The sequence below is a fragment of the Dermacentor silvarum genome, chromosome 1, assembly GCF_013339745.2.
Source record: "Dermacentor silvarum isolate Dsil-2018 chromosome 1, BIME_Dsil_1.4, whole genome shotgun sequence".
NCBI lineage: Eukaryota > Metazoa > Arthropoda > Arachnida > Ixodida > Ixodidae > Dermacentor > Dermacentor silvarum.
Genome location: NC_051154.1, coordinates 93,924,212 through 93,946,437, shown reverse-complemented (window position 1 = coordinate 93,946,437; position 22,226 = coordinate 93,924,212). Strand labels below are relative to the sequence as shown.

The 22,226-nt window shown below is 43.8% G+C and overlaps 1 protein-coding gene across 7 annotated transcripts in view; it reads right to left on the bottom strand.

Moving 5' to 3' along the window:
• Window positions 1-727: 727 nt before the first annotated feature.
• The window catches only part of LOC119432631 (F-actin-uncapping protein LRRC16A-like), a 183,150-nt gene continuing 161,651 nt past the window's right edge, over window positions 728-22,226 (bottom strand). For all 7 annotated transcript variants that reach the window (XM_049670990.1, XM_049670996.1, XM_049671012.1 and 4 more), the window contains 2 exons: window positions 7,837-7,917; window positions 728-6,368 (listed from right to left, as the gene is read on the bottom strand). In XM_049670990.1, coding sequence (XP_049526947.1) covers window positions 6,139-6,368; window positions 7,837-7,917 — 311 coding nt within the window. In that variant the 3' untranslated portion in view covers window positions 728-6,138. The remainder of the gene's footprint in view (window positions 6,369-7,836; window positions 7,918-22,226) is intronic.

Here is a 22,226-nt window from a genome sequence, read left to right as displayed (position 1 = left end):
TGCATGACAGCCAGCACCTTGTGCATGAGACATTTTTCCCATCCCCACATGCCTTCAGTCATTAGGCATCAGATTTGCAATAACTAGCTACAGAAGTTGGTCATCACCCACTAAAGTGGCCACATACCAATGGGGGCAGAATGCAAACATGCTTGTGCACTATGCTTTGGGTGCATAGAAACCAGTGGTCAAAATTAACCCAAAGTCCTCCATTATAGCATTCCTCATAGCCTTAATTTAATTTTAGGTTGGTGATCAAGACACTGGCTCATAAATGTGTCCACATAAGAGAAGAATTCATAGACAGCAGTAAGATGCAAACAATGTGTAAATGTAAATGCAGCCATTTTATACCCAAGAGTCTACAGAGAGCATTCCAACATTTGAGTATTAGGTAATGGCATTTTACATCCCAAAGCTATACCTGGGCTATGATATATGCCAACGTTGAGACTCTAGGTCAACTTTTTTTTTTTTTTTTTGCATATTACAATCTTAGTAGGTGGAGTTCCTGCATTCTATCCCCCCTAGCACACAGGAATGGAACCGCTGAGCAATACTCGACATCTACATAACTGTTAGCATATACAAGAGGTTCGGAGTGAAGATCATGCGAAGTCTATAATAATTGGCTACCACTATATGGCACCAAATGTGAAACCCATATGTAAACTCAGCGAGAGTGACTTAAAGCCTTGAGACAAATAATCACTGAACAAAGCATCAATAAACATTCTTTTTTCTGTTTTATTTCATTATACATAACACTTGGGCTGGAAAAGGTTTCTTAACATACAACCAAAGCACCAAACCAAAGTTTCATGGGCATCAAACAATAAAAAGGAGCAGAAAAGAGTTACTGGGTACAGGGTCCTCTGGAAACATACTATCATCTGTCCATATTTTACAGAGAGTCTGTATGAATATAAAAGGCAGACATACAAAATTGCATAAGTTTTGCAATACAGTGAAAGACATTTCCTCCCACCAAGTTTGGAACTGTCTTCATAAAAAGCACCAATAAGAACTCAGCAAAAACTAGCACTCCAGAGCATTTCAAGAAGCATGTTTACCACTTCACATGATTCACATACATTTTTCTTTGCTGATGTATTGAAAACATGGATAAATGAGACCACTGCTACCTTGGATGGGCGTGAAACAGCTACTCCAATTCAAAATCATAAGCAGTCATGAGAGTGTACACACTATCAAGCACATGCAGGGAAACCTAATCAGGAGTTCATACTCTAGCACTTATGCAGTTAAAAAAACATTGAAATAAACCTACAAGCTCCATGCTTTGTAATATCAAGCACCAAAAAACAAGACAGGGGAGGGGGGGGGGGAAATAGCAACCTAGAAATTGCGTTGCTGCAGCATATAACTACAACAAAAAACGACCATTTATGGTATGCACCAGAATGCTTCATGGGATCCTAAATGAAATTAGTGAAACATACACCTACATATAAGAAAGTTCTCTGGCTTGGAACAAAGCCATTTTTCTGATAAAAAGGGAAGAAAAAAAAATTGTGCCCCATCACCACATCCATAAGCTCAGAAAAAAAAAAAAAAAAAAACTTCGAGCAGCAAGTTTCAATCACAACTGAAAGCAGCAATGAAAAAAAAAAAAAAAAAAAAAAAAAGAAGCATTGCTTTGATCCACACAGCTTTGCCTTCAAGAGAATCACAAGAGCTATCACAACACGACTGGGAATGTAATGCACAGGAGAGGGCTAACACGACAGCAGTTGACTCGTACCGACGCCGACTACCGTGGAAGAGTCTGCAGCCTGTTCAAATAACTGCTTTTGTATTCAAGTACAGTGTACACTTCACATGAGCATCCACAACCAAAAGTGGCCAACAGGTCAAAACAACCCAACAATAGTACAAATTAATAGCAGTAAAACTGCGATAACGTTTTCTTTTTTCTGAAGCAACAACAAAGCCAAAGCTATGCACAATCCCTTTCCGCTCAGAAAATGGAACTGGTTTTGGCAGCACAGAAGCTAATACACAAAGACTTCACAATACATTGAAATGTCAAGCAGCCAAGAAAAAACAAAACAAAAATAATGTCAAACTTCTAAGCTTGAAGTTAAGTATAAGCCTTCAATGAACCTCTCCTGTGTTGATAAAATTGTCACCCAACATTTGAGGCACAGAAAAACAAATGTTTACGGGAAAAAGAACCAAAGCCAAATGCACCAGCTATGCAAAACTGTGCCCTTTATCATGAAAGCTGAGCAAGGTCAAAAACATAACGATGTAATTCATTTAAGTTATTCAGAAGAACTGACTACATAAAAATGAAGTATGCTTACTAGCAATTAGCCTATGCATGATATAAGCTTTAAGTAGACAGAATTAAGCAGTGGCAAGGCTTTGACAAATAAAGAATGTACAAGAGCATAGATGGAAAGCACACACCACTTGGTAATGCCTCAAAGAAAATTCACACACACACACACACACACACACACACACACACACACACACACACACACACACACACACACACACACACACACACACACACACACACACACACACACACACACACACACACACACACACACACACACACAAAAGGCTGTTGACTACTTGCGCAAAAGACGCTACAAGCGTACAACAGGCATTCAATATTGTTGTCATATAGCAGACAAAAAATGTGATCAAGGTACACAGTGAGTAACGACTGCAAAGTAAAAGCACAGGAAACGAGAGAAACAAAAGAAATGTGCCAGAAAATAAAGTTCCTATGGTGTATAAGCATGGTGCGTGCACGCACATGCACACACACACACACACACACAGACACACACACATACATGCAGTTGTACACACAGTCACAATGCTGGATGCAAGCATATGTGGACAGGATTGCCACGCTCCACCATCTACGCTGCCTATATAGAGTCCTAGGTGTTCCCCGTTAGGGCATACTACAGGAATGTATTTGGTGCAGTTGTGACACTGGCAGGTCAGCTGTATATGTACACAGAACTACGCAACCTAGACTTAAATAATATTTGAAATAACACTTAAAGTACTCATTCAAATAAACTACGACTCAGGAATTGAGGCTAAAACTAGTAGAAGAGAAAGGAAAGGCAAGTTGATGTATTGAGTGTTTTTATTAAATGCCCTATTGCACTTTTTCACACACGGCGAAGGACTGTCAAGAAACTCACAGCTAAATTCAAGAGGGTCTTCATGCAGCAAAAGCGTATTTACAGTCACTCACATAAACACACAAACTGAGCTCTAAACATGCAGATGAAAAAAAGTGAGCCGGCAATGAACCTTGACAAAAAGATGCAAGCTTGCAAATACCCACCAAACTCCACCCAGCCAATCTGATATTTTCACCACATTTGCAGGTGTGAACAAGCTGACATTTGTTCCTACAGTGTGTGGAGTGGTATTTGGTAGACAAGACCCTATCCATTACTCTCTTCTCATCTGAGGTTACCTGGTGGGAGAAATTTCAATCTCTGAAACACTTCCTTATACGGCCAACTAGGGTATAGCAAACATGGCTTCTCCTTTATACATTTGGACTTAGACTAAATGAAGTTGTACTTGTAACCAAAAACTTTATCAAATAAAAAATTTAATTAAACTGAAGTTTAGATGTTGTAGCAGTGCAATTTAGTACTTATGTTGCTGCAACACACCTGTTGGCTAGCATGCAGAGAAATAACATCTTAAAAGAATTTACATGACAACTAGGGTGATTATCATACAATTTAGGTGTTCAAACTATAGATGTTTAGCCATGTGAAGAAGTAAGGCACAAAAAAAATAATACCTCTTCATTTTGATTGTTATTCATTCATGGTGCTTATGATGCAGCAAGATATTTTGAACCTTATCGAGCCCATTACATTAAACTAAGCAAAAAAGCATGCCACCATGCAGAGCATGTTAGCATGATGCATGCTAATCAGAGCATGAAATGACCATTAACACTGTAGCGTCTCAAAAACGGCATCTTGATGGAAACAAAGTGCTGTAGGTATGAAACCGACTTACTTTGTGCCCATTAAATCAGAACTAGTTATTTGTTTTGTAGATGGAAATGGTATTTGATTACTTGTAAAGCTAAGGGCCACCCTTCTGTAGTTCCTGCACAAAGGACATTCTCTATAATGTAGCTTCCGCACGTCGAACACCATATCCACATTTCACTGTCCCAACATTGAACTTGATGAATTTTTGTGTGGGCTATTATTTTACTGTTTGCATTGTAATTGGTGTGCGAGCAGGTGCCATGAGGAAGCCTTGAATGCGATGACACTCAATGAACAGAAAGCATGATAAAATCACCTTAAGCTAGTACAGCCTGGTACTGCACTTACTGCCTGGTATACCCCGAGGGGGCAAGCTGTTAGAATGTGAGAGGCAATCATCAAGTTTAAAATTTTATTTATCGCTACAGTAGAGATTAAAAAAGGCGTGATAACAGCACAGCCCCATATGAAACAGAAGCAAGATGTTCCCATGTTCCATTTACTATGTTATCACTTAGCTCTGGTCACATTTTGTGATTACGGTTAAAAAACTACCTCAGTAAATAAGTACTCAGGAAAGTAGAGGCTCATGCCCTTGCTGCTCATGTGTTCCAGTGTGTGCCCATGAGCATTAATGGAACACATTCAATGTCAGTGTTGACAAGCTGCCAGACTGGCAAGTGGCACAGCAGTGCACCTGCCACTTCCAAGTGGGTCCCTCCGGAGGTTGCCAAAATATGCATGTTATATGCAAAGGCTTAATAAAAAAATGCAATGCAAAAATTACTTTGTTAAATTGTGACAAATGATGCATGGTTTTCCAAAGAGTAGGGGAACGAAAAAAAAGTTCACAAGATAGAAATTTGTTTTAAATTGAGGTCTGACTGTACACTCCTTTGCTTATCCCTTAGGCTGCTTGGACATGTCAGAAAACAACAGAAAACTTATTACGAACAGCCCTATAACTATATCAAACTAAACCAAACGAGAACCAAATGTTACTTGCAATAATAATAATAATAATAGTAATATGCTTGTTGTGTTAAACACAAACAAGTTAGCTTCATGCCTGCCTCAAAATTTGGGCAGGCTATCAGTTATGTGCCACACAATTCCAGCAGCTCAGTAAAAACATAAACCCCTGTAATACAGTGCAGTTTAACACACAACACGCATGCTAAAAAGCTAGTGTTATGGAATGGTACCCATTTTACTTCCACAATGCTCAAAGCTGCTAAGCTTAACAGCAATGTTCAAATGCTAGGCAACTGGTGTAACAGAGATGCTTTCTGAATGGCAAGAATAGAGCCCCTAAACACCTCTATAAAAGCACTCAGCCCCCTTGACCACGGCTACAAACCTTTGACACAAGCTCGCAACCACCTACAAGAGAGGAGGAATAAAATCACTGGTATTCTACAATCATGACTTTGTGTCATATTGAGCAGAGGCACTGGCCCCAGGACCCATAACTCACACGCACGCACGCACGCACGCACCACGCACAGCACACACACACACACACACACACACACACACACACACACACACACACACACACACACACACACACACACACACACACACACACACACACACACACACACACACACACACACACACACACACACACGAAAGCAAACACATTTTCCCTATTGGTTCTTCTACATGAGCAGATTTCTACACAACACTACCGAATGCTGCGTAAGGGGGGTTCCGGTCATATGTACAACTTTTCACAAGCTACTTTTATGCAAAGACAGGCTTAAGTAATTTCATAAAAGTTGCAGCTCAAATTCCCGAACATTTTCTTTAACACTGGCAAAAATATGACTACACTAAGAAGAGTGCCTCTACATTCAATGTATAAAACAATAAAACTTTTGTCACACTGTTCCACAGGTAAAGAATGTCTGATTTAATAGTTATTGCAACAGCATGGTAAAAAGAATACATGAAGTAACTCGCCAGCTCCATGAAACAAACCACCCAAGTACTGTACATGCACTCTCAACTTGGTGAGACACATCAAGCTCATTAGACAGGAGACACACATTAGTGACACAGACACACCCAAACACAAAAGGGAAACAGACATGACTTGACCAGCATCCAATCAGACGTCGACAATGTCGTCCGCTGGTGGAGCCGAAGGTGCACCCTCCGACTCTCCTTCTGCCTTCTCCTTGGCCAGGGATGAAGTGGCCATGCCTGATGATCGCAATGAGGAGCCTGCAAAAAATGCAGCCCTGCTGGCAGCAGTGGAGGTGGTTGATGACACCAAGGACCCGTCTGACGAATCTTTGCTGTATATCCCCACTCGTTTCCATGGCGCCCCTTCAGAAGCTGGGAAGACACCAATGAGCTCTTAGCGACGTTGTCATTGCCAACATTCTTTTTAAAAGAAATACACAAGAACACAAAAGAAGGAAAAGAAACAAAGTAAGACATTTATGAACATTCACAGTCAGAAGATTAAGCTGAATGCAGGTAAGCTTGTATGTTTTTACATTCAAGTTTGTATTCACATTTAAAATCATTCATTCATATTACAATAAAAAAAGTTTACACCAGTTCAAACAGCCTGAAATAATAATAAATTACTGCATGTAGACCACAGCAATGTCACTTCTGTCAAAGAGATAGTGGCAGCTATGAAACACATGAAAGCAGCAATCCTGATTCCAATTGTCTACGTAAAAAATTTTAAAAAGACGGGGAGGAAAGCTATTTGCTAACGGGTGGGGGCAAAGTGCTGCATCTCCAGCAAGTGAACACCTGAACTATACTGTAGCAGGCAAGTACGTGCGTGTGCACACACACACACACACACACACACACACACACACACACACACACACACACACACACACACACACACACACACACACACACACACACACACACACACACACACGTGTTCCCTTATGACAGTGCATGTCTTGTGCATTTCCTTTTATCTCTTCTTTTGTCTGTGTTATGTTGTTTTTAAGAAGCCCTATTCTGTACTCATCGCTTATTCTTTCAAAAATTTTTCCAGCAGTCACTCAACAAACAATGCATGCTTGCAGACTGGAACATCGGGAAGGAAATCCCGCTTCCGAAGTCAGGTACTATACTATTTACACAACACTTAAAAATACATTGCCTAAAACGGTAGATGACTAGCTAAACACGAAATATACCACTCTTGGCGAGATATAAAGGGTAAACGCAAAAATTCAATTATGAAGGGTAGTAAGTGAGAAAATGTAAATATATTTCATGATGGCAGCACCATGATCAAACATAGGAAACAGCACCCTGTTGGAGCGCGGTTACTCAGCGGCTTCTAAATGTTTGTTTTGTCGGCATCCACACTTGCCTCGTCATTGGGCGTCTGATGATAAAGCCGACAGTCAAGGCTGCACAGCCATAGTCTCATTATTGTTTTTATAAATTATTTCTCTTCCTTGTTGCCAGCAACAAATTCCAGTGCCTGCAGATGCTCCCAGAGCAGCAGAGTTTTGGCAGCTTTTGTATTCTTTGGTCCAATCCTTTAGCGTCCGCAATGTCATAAATTTGTGGTTTGCCGTGAAAACTTGAGACATTAACGTCTCACATTAATGTTAATGCCTGAAAACTTCAGACATTAACTGCAATTTTCTTTGTTATTATGTGCAATTTTATGTTTTCTTGCAGGACAAAGCGTAGATGGAATTTTAATATGGCAGATGATTGGTCTAGCCCGGCTCCTTTATAACATCTCTTTATTGGACTGCAAAAGGAAGCATTGGCCTTTTGGGGCTTGATTTAAAGAAAATAAAAAGCTTACATTTATTGCTGTTGTCCAAAGAGTCTGCTTCATCTGGTGTCCTAGCTCTTGTCCTCAGACCTTCATCACTGGAAAATTCTCCTAAAATAACACAAACACAAGTAAAACAGTGAGGATATACTTAAGGGGATGCAATGAATCAGAAAAAATAAATAAGCGAGCATAAATTATGAGTCAGCTGTCTACTGTGGGGCCACAACCACGGTGTCAGACCGAACTGGAACTGAATAGAAAACCAGAGCTGAACCATTATTTTCAGCTGAACCGGAAGCGAACTGAACCAATATTTCGCTGTCAGGTGAAAGCTGATGAATGACCTGTCTTTCACACTGAGGATCATCAGTAGGGTAAGACGTTGAGACGAAGCAACAGTCGTCACAGTGAAAAAGCTCATGTCTTAATGATTGAAAAGGCTAAGCATGTCCGCAGCTTGACAAGGTGCATGCTCATCGCCTTTTTTTACTATTCACGGAATTGTGCATTGGGAATTCTTCCCAAATGGCGTGACGAGCAACAGCGAGCTTTGCTGTCAATTTTGACGGCGTCTGAGGGAGGCCGTTCGGGGGAAATCGGCCCGATCTGGGGCACACGAGGAGCTGGATGCTACACGATGACAATGCACCTTGTCATATATCACTCCGCACACACAAGTTTCTCGCCGGAAAAAAAAAAACATGGTTTCTACCCTACACGTCAGATTTGGCTGCCACTTATTTCACTCTTTTTCCAAAATTAAATACTCAGCTCAAAAGTTACCATTTTAACATGATTTCTTAAATAAAGCTCAGATCGCAAAAGCTAAAAGAACTGTAAGCACTTTATTGATTCCGTGAATGGCTTTTGCAAAGATTGCTATTTCGTGACTGTGTGTTGGCCGTAGCATCCACTGAAGTTAATAATTTGGTGCTGTCAATTGTAGGCAAATAAATGTGATCTGTCTCTTTAAACCTCTCTGGCACTGTAATTCATCCCCATCCTATTCCCTCACATTCTTAAGGAAAATACAAAACAAGTTTGAAAACATGGTTGCGCGTAAGCTGAGACAAGCTCAGAGAAGAAAAATAACACTTCATGCAGTGTCCGAAATGCCGCATCTTAAAGGAAACTAAGCGATCACGCCAAGAAGCATAAGATCACGACCAACTTCCACTTCTGGCCTGACGTCATACTTTATTCTTAATTTTTACGCTTGATAGAAGTTGTCCCCTCAACACACAGATGGAGACTGTTGCAACACGTTGCCATTTTCTAGACATGTGGGCTTCTATAGAAGCTTTGCTACCAGTTTACATATACCTTGGTATGACACCAATTTTGTGTTTAGTTTATTTTGTTCTATTAGAGGGCTGCCGACCCCGATACTACAGCACAGTGGAACAATTCCTTGAACGTGGGAGAAATAACTAGTTATACCTTCCCTTAATGTGACCTGTTCAAAACTCGCAATAAATGGAGCATGGCTTCTTGGCATCAAGTTTGTTTATAAAGGTTCTTCTACACATCAAAAAAATCACAGGTAGTATTCACTAATCATAAACTGTTGACACATGTATCAGTTAGCCTAGTGCAGGCTATACAACATAGAGCACCACAAAGCCCCCTTGAATGCAACAATTTAAAACAGCATATGGCTTCTCCTGTGATTTTTTTTTTTATTTAGTGCCCGTAGAAAAGAAAATGTTCACAGTAGTTCTAATAATCCATTGTAAACATTCCTCTTCCCTCTTTCCAAAAGGCCTGATGCATTGGCAGGAGACCTTCGATTCCTTTTTTGCTTAATAAACGTTTGAAAGCGCATGCGCACCCATACAGGTATAGGCGTTTGTGTATATGCCTATATGTGAAGCCACTCATTCTGGCTTCAGCCAAAGGATTCTGCTTTTAAGCAACAGTGCATACACAACCATCCATAATAGCTATGTTGACGAATGTGGTACTTCTAATGCCACTACACAAGAACCGAGACAGGACCTTGCCCTTTTGTTTCAAAGTCAGAACACCGTATACATTTATGCCCTTTTGTACAGTGCATGAGGTCACTGGTTAATGGTAGGCAGGTGATGGATAGGCTAGGAAAGAACTCTATACCTTTCTGGCACAGCACATATCAGTTGCACACAAACAAACTTTCTAGTAAAAAGCAATTTTTAAGCAAGAAACAACTTTGCTGACATCAGAATTAAGAAAAATCTGGAGATTTGTACTAAAATTTTAAATGTTGGCAACTTAAATAAGAATTTTACAAGACACTCAATTAAACTTGAAACAAATTGGCACACTGCTTACAATGCAAAAGGCATGAACTCTTAGTATATGCAAAATAACTGATAACAACCATGTCATTTCTGTTACCATAGCACACAGCAGCTTTACTAACTGCCACCTGATTGATATGCCTCTTAAGAAAACAGCTTACTTTCATTAGATATCCATTCTGTTCTCCATAGTATATATTTGCTACATGCAAAAGAAACCACCACTCAAAAGTCTAGAGTGTGTTCTGTCATCCTCTCTTTGATGTGTTTTTTTTCCCCACTAGTACGTTTATTCCAACAAAATGTATTACGACAACATATCTTCTTTAAAAATGTACACCTTTTTTTTTTAGAACACCTTTTACGAGATCAACTGAATACTGTGCTGGTAAAATCCAACAAAGCAAACCAGATTTCACTGCAAAGTTGGATATAAAACTACCATATTTATCGAGAATGCTACCTCAAAATTATGAATGCAAGACTTATTCTGTGCGTGTGATTATGCCCGATGTTTTCAGTTTATATTCACTAGACTCAATATAGGGAACAAAAAGAACCTGTTTAATAAGTATCCACTTAAAAGATAGTTGCTCAGTTGCCATAGAGCCTAACGCATTGTCTGACCGCTTAAGCCATAGTGGCTCCTCGTAAACCTACTGGTTATTGTGCACCGTGATCATTTTTTGTCGCATAGTAGCTAACTGTACCGCCTTGACTCGCGGTGTAGCTGACGCTGCACTGTACCAGATAAGACATTCTGCCTTTTCAGAAAGTGCAGAGACTGATCCACCAATGATTCCAGATATGGCATGGGAGTAGTGATGCCTATACTGATAAGCATTGGAAATGCAGAGGCAGACTGCAACAGCATTTCGTGCAAGCATCTGTTTTTTCATGCCTGCGCCACAAAGCCACTGAAAGGAGCACCTGATTGACCCAATTATAGCCAAACGTATTGCAATAAGCATCTTCACCTATCTCCCAAGCAGCGTATGTGGCATAGTGTGTAGTGGCATTGGAGGCATATGGCACACTTTTAATAAGCGATAACCAAAAGGCATCACCATTCTATGCCACATCTTTGAGTGGAGCCAATGCAAGTGTGCTCTGCTAGCAAAAACGAAAGCAGCCCTTAGCCACTGTGTTGGCTCAAGAAGTCATGCACCACAATCGTGCATCATGTGCGCAACAAGGAGTGGCACGGGCACCAAAAGACGCATGCTTGCACGAAATGCTGGTGCAGTTTGCCGACAAACCCGCATGCATACAAAAAACGTCCCAGCAAAAGGATGGTGTACGATTAAAAGGTGGCACGCTGCACACAAATTTTCCTGGACTGGCACCACGCAGCAGCAGTTACTGCGTTTCAAAGAAGCGGCACAGGTTCTAGCTCAGTAGATCCTTATACACATACACACATCAGGGAAAGCTCAGAGTGGATACATCGCCCACTCTGCCACTGGGCTCTTTACTAAAGTTTTTAAATGCAGTTTGGTATTTCCTGTTTTCTATTGCATGGTTGTACGAAAAAGCTGGAATTATTCCAAAAAATTCCAAATATTCCAAAGGCCAAAAAATTTAAATAAACATAATACATAAAAATAAAAAAAACTTCTAGTGCATATCTTAAACTAACATTTACTGTGACATCACATTCTGTACTTTGTTGACGGTGCACGTAGAGAGACAGAAATTTGAACTCACCACATAGTGTGTACAAAACCATTTAGTGTATTACAACCATATGAAGCAATCAGACAAAGTCACAGAACGCATAGAGGTGGGAGCTGAACCCAACTGCGCGGTGCTTTATACCATTAAACGAACACTAAAGGCAAATATTAAGTCAAGGTGGACTGTTAAAATACTATTACAGAAACCTCACAGTGTTTGTTTCAAGCCAAGAAAAGATTTAGTTTAACAGAACATCGCGTCTGAAGGGTTCGCCATACCTTTAGCACGATTCAAATCGGGGAGTGGGAGTGGAGATGTTGCATGCTCCACCACTGCCCTTTACTGCTGTCGGTGAGTAGAACAGCGCCCGACAGACTGTGCTATTTTTTGCGCCCAAAACACAAATGCGCAGCCATAGAGAAACCGAGCCAAGACAGAGCGTTCGATTTGCCGCAGCATCTGCTCTTGGTCAAGCGGCGTGGACCGTTCGGGCGTCCTGCTTCATCGCATAGACCTTGCATTCTCTGCTACGTGCAGTTTTTGCGAGTTATGTGGGCCAACAAAACCAGTGCAGCACTACGCGATAATGAAACCTTTCAACCATTCGCGCCTTTGTCAAGGATATAATCTTAAAAAGGTCTTGTTTCTAAGAATCGAACAGAAGTAGACAAGTACCATTTTCTTCTGTCTTGTAACGCAATGCAATGATCTCTTTATTACGAGCGGTTGAGTACTACTGACAGAATTATAATGAAGAGTGCCTACGTCATCGGCCTAGCACTTGAACGTCTTGGCAGAGTCTTAAATACATCCAACATTTACCTCAATTTCTTGATTGCTAAAGCTGTGTTCACGATAATATTGATGCTTTAGACATTCTTGAGCATTAATCTATCACTTTAGCTTGACTTTATATTTGCCTTTAGTGTCCCTTTAAGCTACCACAGTGGCTGTCCTCCCATCAACTTTCTTGGGTGCTTGTGTACGTGTAGAAGGGCCCTGACTTTGGCAGCCTTCGAGCCATGAGGTATCATAATAGTGTTTATTGGCCAGATGCCTTTTCCCAGGTTAATGTACTAAGCCATGCCTGCCACTAAAAGGATGTTCCACACCTGCTGCCATGGTTATGGGTGATGCTGGCTAACATTCCCAGGGCTTATCTTGTACGCGTACATACACACACAAATACCCAAGACAGTTGACAGGAGGCTGGCCACCGTGGTAATGGTAAAGCACCGAACGCGTAAAGTGGAAGATGTAGGTTTGGCTCCCCCCTGTGGCAAGTCATCTTTTTGTCCACTTTTATTTCCCATTTTGTTACTATTTACAGCTTCTAATAATAATAATAATAAAACCATTAATTTCCCTTATGCTTTCTCTGGCTCCATTGTTTGTTTGCCTTGTATGGTTGTAACCACGGTGGAAGAACAGAGACAGGTGTCTGAACAAGGCTGCCGTGCCGACGACTTTTTCTGTCGTGGTTTACGTCTGTCGGCAGATGGCGCGGATCATTGGGGGGTCAACGACAGCAGCTGGTGCAGCGCACGGGGCTCCTCAAACATGCGTGCGTAAAAGAATTGCTAGTAAATTGTCCCATATATGCCTGCGTACCAGTCTAAGCATCTGGCGAGCCTTTGGGAAGCAAGCTTAGGTATATCCTCTTAAATACCTAAGCTTAGTAGCGCTAACTCAGACTTAATGTGATTCGCAACTCGTGAAAGTCCACTGTAGAGACTCAATTTTGGTGCGCAACTTTGTACCAAAGTGCTCAACTTTGGTACAAATGCAAAACCATCCGGCTAATGCAAAGTTTTTCAAGCGCACATAAGGTGAGAAACCACGGCTTGCCAACTGCAGTGACGTTCATGGAGAGCATGCATGCCAAGTACGCACATTGCTACTAACCACGTAAATTACTTTTAATATTCGTTATTTTAATCTAGATTATCTAGCAAGTAACTATATCCTAATCTTTTATTTATGCCGAGTAGTGTCCACCCAGTGTACTGAATGCTAACACGGCATGCTGGGGCGAAAATTCAAGGAACACAAATGCACGAATGTACAGACATTTCCTGACGGGATATATATTAATGTCTGAAACATGACGGCTAAAATAATGTGATAATGATTGTTCGTGACCAAAATTATGTTTAAAAGTATGCAGAAACTCCACTGGAGTTGTCTAAGCATGTGTAAGCATACCCTCAAATTTCAGTTGGCCCACCCCCAAATTTCAAATTTGCCCATACCCAAATTTCAAGTTGGCCCACCTGCAAATTTAAGCTGGCCCACCCCGACTACACTTTTCCATGCATTTTCTATGGAACCCTAGTATCACTATGGGTATTATCTCAGATAAATTTTTTTTTTTCCAATTGTTCCTTATTGCTATAAAGCTACCAATCATGTACATTTACATGTCTTAACTTCACAAATTATGCATTTTTGTGCAGATACAAGGCATTACACTTTTCGCATGATGGGCTGGGGTAGCAGACGACAGGAAATGATGACCCCCCCAACACTGCAGCACTCTTGCTGGCAAAACGATGAAGCCCAAACAAAGTTGTAGTCAGCTCAGTCTGCAGACAGATGGCGCCGTTCAGACACCTGCCTGTTCCCTCAACATGGTTGTAACTAAAAAAAAAACCTCTCTGTCCCTTTTCTTGGTTAGTGTGTCGTCATGCCGCATACCCGCCAGGTACGCATGAACAAGGTTCCAATGTGTTATTTTGAAGTGCAAAGCTGCCTTTAGTTCCTTCACCACAACAGACCAATATACATGACTATTTCGTGGCATGCCCAATGTCACGGGTACTCCCCGAGTTTTGACACTGATAATATGGCATCAAGAGACAACAGCGCTGGAGATTTGCATTTCTTGCCATCAGATGTGACCAAAGAGTGCCCAGCACCACCAAAACAGACACTACACATGTGATCCAACTTGTCATTTGGGCGCTGGTGGCAGACGGCGCCACGGTATGTCCTCGCGTGACCGATAGGGCTCACTGGACATGCACTTGTGGTTGAGTTGTTTTTGTTCTGCGATTGCTTCGTAGTGTAAAAAAAAAAAAAGAATTTTAATAACGTATTGCACCAGATACATACTCGAAAAGAGCATTCACATGATCTTCAAATGTGTTTTCTTAATCACTAACCAACAAAAAATCAAGGGTTTGCTGACCTTTTGGCCTCCATATTTTACTGAACACTTTCAGTTCATGAGTAAATAAATTTATTTCAGATAGAAAGTTCTCCAAAACTGCCTTCCTTGTCTTGCTTCTTTGGATATGCTTACCTTGAGATTTGTTTGTTTAAATAAAATAAAAACATTTTGGCCATAGGGTATTACCATAAAGGTCTCCAGGCTTTGCCTTAATTTTTTTCTGAAAAGATTTACAATCATTATTCTGCCAAGGAATCCTTGGTTGTGGAATTTCCTTATCTTGCATGATTTTCATTCTCAGGAACATTTACAGTATCTTGATCTTAGGACTATATTCGTTGACCAGTGTGGGCTTACTGAAATATGAATGCTTTCCAATTGCAACAAGGTTTAAATGTTTGCTGCCCTGCAGCTTGCCATTAACTTTCAGGAGGAGGTCAATGCTTGCCATCTTCACTGCTTTATAAGCCTGGGGTAATTGCGTCTGATAAGCATTTTGTGACAAAAAATGGTGGTATGACTTGGACTATCTTTCTTTGGTGTTGACTGCGTATTACATGGTACTGGGTAAATGTTTCTGTGACACAACGAAGCTGTACATTTCATTGCTGTGCCTTTTTTTGAGGGTGCAATCAGAGAGCGAAAAAAAATTTGATTGCCATACACAACACCATTATACGTTCGGCAAGCATTCCAGTTGTCCAACATGGAGCCCAACCAGGGAAGACACGACTGTCGCGTCAATATGGCAATCACGATATTGTTACAATGCGCAAGTCACATATAAAGATGTATTTACACTGTTTACAAGAGAGAACGATACATAAACAAGATGGCTGCCGAGGCCTAGTCCACTTCTACATGTTAAATTGTTTTCTTCTGACTGGCGCCACTCTCGGTTGCGCCGTAACATAACCCCCGCGTGTAAAGGTGCCATCTCAGCGCTAACTAGAAGGCACGAGAACTCGTGGCAAAGTAAGGCTTCAGCCGAGACACATGCACAATGTCAGTGGGGACGCATCCAGTGGAGCGATCTCGTAGTTCACATCGCCAAGCTGACGCAAAAGCAGCGCGGCATCAGCTTTACAGACAAGCCAATGCGGCGACATGGTGTCCATAGGAGGACAATGGAGCCAGGAGGAAATCGAACGTCGTGATGTCGGCTGTCGTACCGGATCTTCTGCGCAGCTTGAGACTCAGTGAGCTGAGATCCGGCAATCTGGCACGCCATGTAAGCCCGGGCAATGACGTTTTCGTTTTGGGCATATTCAGTGGGAGTGTTCGTCGAGGAAGGAAGCAGTGTGTCAAAGGGTGGAGTAGGGTCGACCAAACAGAACGTAAAATGGTGAAAAGCCAGCGGTCTAGTGACAGGACGAATTATAGGCGAAGGTCACGAAGGCTAACGTGCTGTCCCAATCACTGTGGTCGTCAGAAACATACATCAACAGCATTTCTGTCAACATGCGATTCAGCCACTCCATGAGTCCATTTGTCTGCGGGGTGGTAGGAGGCGGAAAGCTTGTGCTTGGCAGAACAGGAGCGAAGGAGGCCTTCAACAACTCGGGACAACAACGTGTGGCCGTGTTCTTGTCACGTTCTTGTGAGCTGTTGGGGTGCGCCGTGATGGAGGATGACATGGTGTAAAAGGAAATCCGCCACCTCGGGCGCACAGTTTGTGGGCAAAGGTCGCGTGATTGCGTACCGGGTTGCATAATCAATCGCGACGACCCACTTATTGCCAAGATTTCGAAAAGGGCCGAGACGATCAAGACCAATGCGAAAGAATGGTTCTGAGGGCACATTGATGGGGTGAAGGCATCCAGCGGGCAGCACAGCAGGTTTTCTGCAGTGCACAGAGCAACACAGGCCTAGCCAGATGAAGCGGCGCCGTACGTGGTCGTAAGTACAAGAAATGTGGAGGTGGCCTGCAGCAGGTGCGTCATGCAACTGCTCAAGAACAGATGTCCGGAGATGGCGAGGAACAACGAGTAAAAATTCTGGTCCTTCAGGGCATAAGCTGCAACAGTATAGAACGTCGTCGCGGAGTACGAACATGTGCAGCGTGGGCTCCGACTGTCCAGAATTGAGACGATCGATGAGAACATGTAAGCAGTCATCACGCTGTTGTTCAGTGGGAATGTGATGCAGATCTGAAATGGCCTGTACGCAAGCGTCGCTGTCATGTGCATCATATTCAGGGTGGTAGACAGGATGATGGGAGAGGCAGTCGGCATCCTTGTGCAAGCTACCTGACTTGAATAAAACAGCAAATGAATACTCTTGGAGCCGTAGCACCTGTCTACCGAATAGTCCAGTGGGGTCTTGAAGTGACGAGAACCAGCACAAGGCGTGGTAATCGGTAACTATGGAAAATGTGCGGTCGTATAAGTAGGGTAGGAACTTGGCTACTGCCCAAACTAACGCCAGGCACTCCTGTTCAGTAATTGAAAAGTTGGCCTCGGCGGGTGACATGAGGCGGCTGGCGCATGCAATTACGTGCTCTTCGTTACGCTGCCAGTGAACGAGTACAGCCCCAATTCCATGGCCACTGGCATCCGTGTGAGGTTCAGTGGGAGCCGATGGATCATAATGAGCCAGTAATGGGGGAGCCATTAGCAAGCGTACGAGGGCGGAAAAGACTTTGGCCTGAGCAAGGCCCCATGTGCAAGTAACGTCCTTCGTAAGTAAGACGGTGAGTGGGCGAGCGGTGTCGGCGAAATTTTTGATGAAACAACGGAAGTAGGAGCAGAGTCCAACAAAGCTTCTTACCTCTGCGGTGGAAGACGGGACAGGAAAGTTCTGGACAACGTGAGTCTTGTCAGGCCCGGGTTGAACTCCAGTGGCACTGACGAGATGGCCAAGAACAGTAATATTAGGACGTCCAAAGTGGCACTTGGATAAGTTTAATTGCAGGCCGGTGTGTTGGAAAACAGCAAGAATGGCCGATAGACATGTTGACTTGCGAAAGTTGGTGAAAAGACAATCACATCGTCTAGATAACACAGACATGTGGACCATTTAAAGCTGCGAAGTAAGGAGTCCATCATTCTTTCGAAGGTTGCCGGGGCATTACAAAAGCCGAATGGCATAACCTTGAATTGGTAGAGGTCGTCAGGTGTGACGAAGGCAGTTTTATCACGGTCCATGTCATCTACCGAGATTTGCCAATAGCCTGATCGAAGGCCTATGGATGAAGAGTACTTGGCTCGGCTCTGTGCAAGCAGTCCAAAGCGTCATCAATACGCGGCAAGGGGTAGACATCTTTGCGCAGGATTTTGTTGAGGTGTTGGTAATCGACAAAAAAGCGCCGACTGCTGTCCTTCTTGACAAGGACAACAGGGGACGCCCACAGACTGCAAGATGGCTCGATAACGCCTTTAGTCAACATCTTGTAAACTTGTCGTAGCGCTTGTCGTTCAGCATGTGAAACACAATACGGCCGGCAGTGTATCGAATTGGCGTCTCCAGTGTAAATACGATGGGTGACCACCGATGTTTGGACTAACGGGCGGCCATAAAGGTATAAAATGTCGCAGTAAGTTTCCAAGAGACGGCGGAGGTCGACAGCTTGTGCAGGAAGAAGGTCAGGTATGATCATCTTGCTAAGATCGTCTGTGACAAGAGCAGGTGAATCAGGGGTTCTTGTAGAGGGCGATGGAATTTCGGCATAGAAAGCCAATACCTTGCTATCGTTGATAGGCAAGATGTCGCCCAAAGAGATGCCTCTGGGAACAATTTGATGCGAGCAGTTAAAATTAAGGAGAGGAAGCGAAGTCCAATTGCCTGTGATAGTGAGCACGGTATGGGGAACGGCCAAATTCTTTTCAAGCAGTTTGTCAGCGGTGGGACATAGCACATAGAATCCGTCAGGAATAGATGGAAACAATAATACAGTGAAGTACGTAGTGGCTTGAGGCGACAGGCAGATATCCCCGGGAGAGCATAACCGTGGTGGTGTCACTGGTGGACTATAACAACCGTGGGGCAGTTCAAGCTGAATGAGACTAGACGCGCAGTCAAAGAGGGCTGAATGGGACAATAAAAAGTCTAAACTGAGTATAACGTCATAGGGGTATTGTTCCAAAATGGCAAACAATACAGTGGAACCTCAGTTAAACCGTACCCGTTTAAGCCGTAGTTTCTTATTAAATGTAGTTGAGAGGGATCCCCGACTCGGCTACCCTTTAATGCATTTGGTACCCGCTTAAGCCGTAGCGGTACATTGTGTACCTGTCGGTTAATGCGTACTATTCACTTGTCGAATGCCAATCATACTCCTCAGTTGCAGTCTCGCGCTACTTTGGCCAACCAATTCTGCACGGAGCGCACCAGGCGTGAGCTACACGTTGCGTGTCTATGCACAGATCTCCATGGCCATTGCGGAGCCTAGCCTCCAAGCCGTGCTGCGCACAATCTTGGATTAGTAAACTTGGAGGCCATGGCAGAGCGATCTAGCGAGATCCTGTTGTCTGTGAGTGCTCTCGCGAGATCCTGCACGACACCGTTGCTGGCGAGAGCAGTCAGAGCAACCGCGGACGTGCGCACATGTGCGCAGTTGTTTTGTTTGCCAGCCGTATAGGACGTGTGCTGAACTTTGCGACAGTGATTTGAGAACGTGGCGTGATCGTGACAGGACTGACTGAACTTCGCGACAGTGATCTGCGGATGCGGTGTGATTATGACAGGACCGGACAATTTCGAACAGGCAAGTGAAGCATCGTGTGATGAGCATCAAAGAAAAACTGGAGATAATCAATGCCATCCAACGTGGAGCAAAGAAGTCCTTGTTGGCCCGGGAAAAAGGGCTGCCACTGAGTACTGTCAGTGGTATTTGGACAGCGCGAGAGAAGGTGCTGAATGGTGCACCGTCCAACCTCAAGTGTTACCGTTTAAGGGGCTCAAGTTACCCAGACGTCGAGGAGGCTTTGGTGCATTGGCTGGAAAATGTGAGAGCAAAAACTTGTGAGGAAAGCATGGTTGTGCTAACAGGAAAAGAAAGACTTGGAAAGAAAAGTAGGAAATGATAGGTCGGGCACTGAACTTCAACTATTTTATTCTTACAGCAGAGCAAGAGGCATTCAACAAATGCCCATGCGTGTGACAGTGTCGTCTAAGGCATGGGTTCTCAAAGTGGGTTCCGCGGAACCCGGGGGTTCCGCAGGCCCCTGCTCGGGGTTCCGCGAGCCACTAATAAATTTTCCGTGGTCCCGCGCTCGCCAAGTGGCGAAAACGGCGAACACGAGGTGCGCTTGATCCACAGAACCTCAATTACCTATGCCCGAGTGTCAAAAAGCACATTACAGTGCGTAACGGCAACGCGCGAACTGCGCAATAAATCCGCAAGCAGCTTGTAGCCACCCAATCTCCGAAAACGGGCAGCCATAGAAAGGGCAGCGCGCCTAAATCTCGGAGGCTCTAACTTACCACCGTGCGCATTTCTCCCGTTTGTAGATAGGGTAGGTGCCGATAGCGTGCGCACTGATGTTATACTTCGGAGGAATAAAAAAAAACTGATGCGCGGAGCACCACAAGTGCGCGCCGCAAAAGAGCTAAAACGGCGTTAGCGTCCAAAAACGAAGCGATGCAGTCCTCATTGGTATGGTCCTCAGCGGCAGTCGTACGCTATACGTGACTGACAGCAACGCCGGAACTCTTCGTGCCTAATTGTGTCCTCAAAGCCTTTATTCTTGCGTTAATCGCCGCGCGTAACACCGCGTTGGCGGCTAGCCGCGTGCCTTCATAAGTGCGTAATCGCGATCTATGATCGCGTCGATAACCAGCACAGTTTCGTCCGCAGCAGCGGTTGCGGAAATAGTAGTTTCGTTTTGACGGTGCGCGCGTCGGCTGCGTGCCTTTCGCAGCGGCGTAGTCGCCATCCATGATCGCGTCGATAGCGACCGCGGTTTCGTGCGCACTTGTTGCAGCAAAGGGCAGTTTTGTTTTGACTTGGTGAGTGCGTCGGCCGCCTGCCTTCTGAACTTGCGCAAGGTCGCCGACCATGATCTCGTCGATAACGGCCGCGGTTTTCTCCGCAGCGGTTGCGGTAAGCAGTAGTTTCGCTTTGACTCAGTGCAAAGCTGTCGAAGATGAAGAGCACCGGCTACATCGCGATGGGCGGGCAATTTGTTGGCGACCAGCTCACTAGCGAAAAAATAATCGGGATGTGCGCGCGGTAGTGAAAAGCGGATGAAGACGCGCGCCGCGGCCGCGCTGCGAAGGATGTCGCGAGGCCTTCGCCGCTGCTAGCTCAAATAAGTCATGAGATGACGAGAACTTCAGCTTCCGCACTGCTCTTCTTCTTTCTAGGGTTTTACGTGCCAAAACCAGCTCTGACTGTGAGGTACGCCGTAGTGGAGGGCTCCGGATTAATTTTGACCACCTGCGGTTCTTTAATATGCACTACAACGCAAGCGCGTACACGGGCAAAAGTTTTTGCATTTCGCCTCCATCGAAATGCGGCCGCCGCGGCCGGGATTCGATCCCGTGACCTTGTGCTCAGCCACGAAACGCCTTTGCTAACTGAGCCACCGCGGCGGGTGCCGCACTGCTCTTGTGCAAAATAGAAACAAGATTTGCTAATTCATTCAGTAAATAAAAGCCTGTTGACGTAGTAAGCATTCATTTATTGTTTTCTTGATACCTTGGGTAATTCGACATTCGGTTAATTAGGACATTTTAATTCGGTTAAATGAAGGGGGGGGGGGGGGTTCCTTGGCGCTTCATGGAGCTTAGCAGGGTTCCCTGAAACGAACATGCTTGAGAACCCCTGGTCTAAGGTGATTACAGTGACGTTTTTAACAGCTGCATCTCGTCAAACAGAAAAACAGACGTATCACTAATACAACTTGTGCCTCTCTCTTTTATGTGATAGGCCTCCAAAATTTCTCTTGCTAATGTATCACCACGCTTGCCAATTATCTTAATGTCACGCAGTAGTGGCTCACATGAGCCGGCCAAGCAAACCATGCAATGCGCAGGTAAGTGCGCATTACCTTTGTTCATGATTGACAATTCATGCTCCCGTGCCCGGTCATTGACACATCTCCCTGTTTGGCCCACGTAGGACTTACCACATTTCAGCGGTATCTCATATATAACACCAATCGCACTTTTCACGTTAGGTCTGGTGTGGTTTTTCTGGCATCCTGACCTTTTGTCAACGCGGCTAATGTGCGGACACAGTCCAGCCAACTTGCGTGGCGCTGAGAAAACAACAGGTACACCAAACCTATTTGCGACTTTCTTCAAATTGTGGGAAAGTTTGTGGACATATGGCACCACTGCAG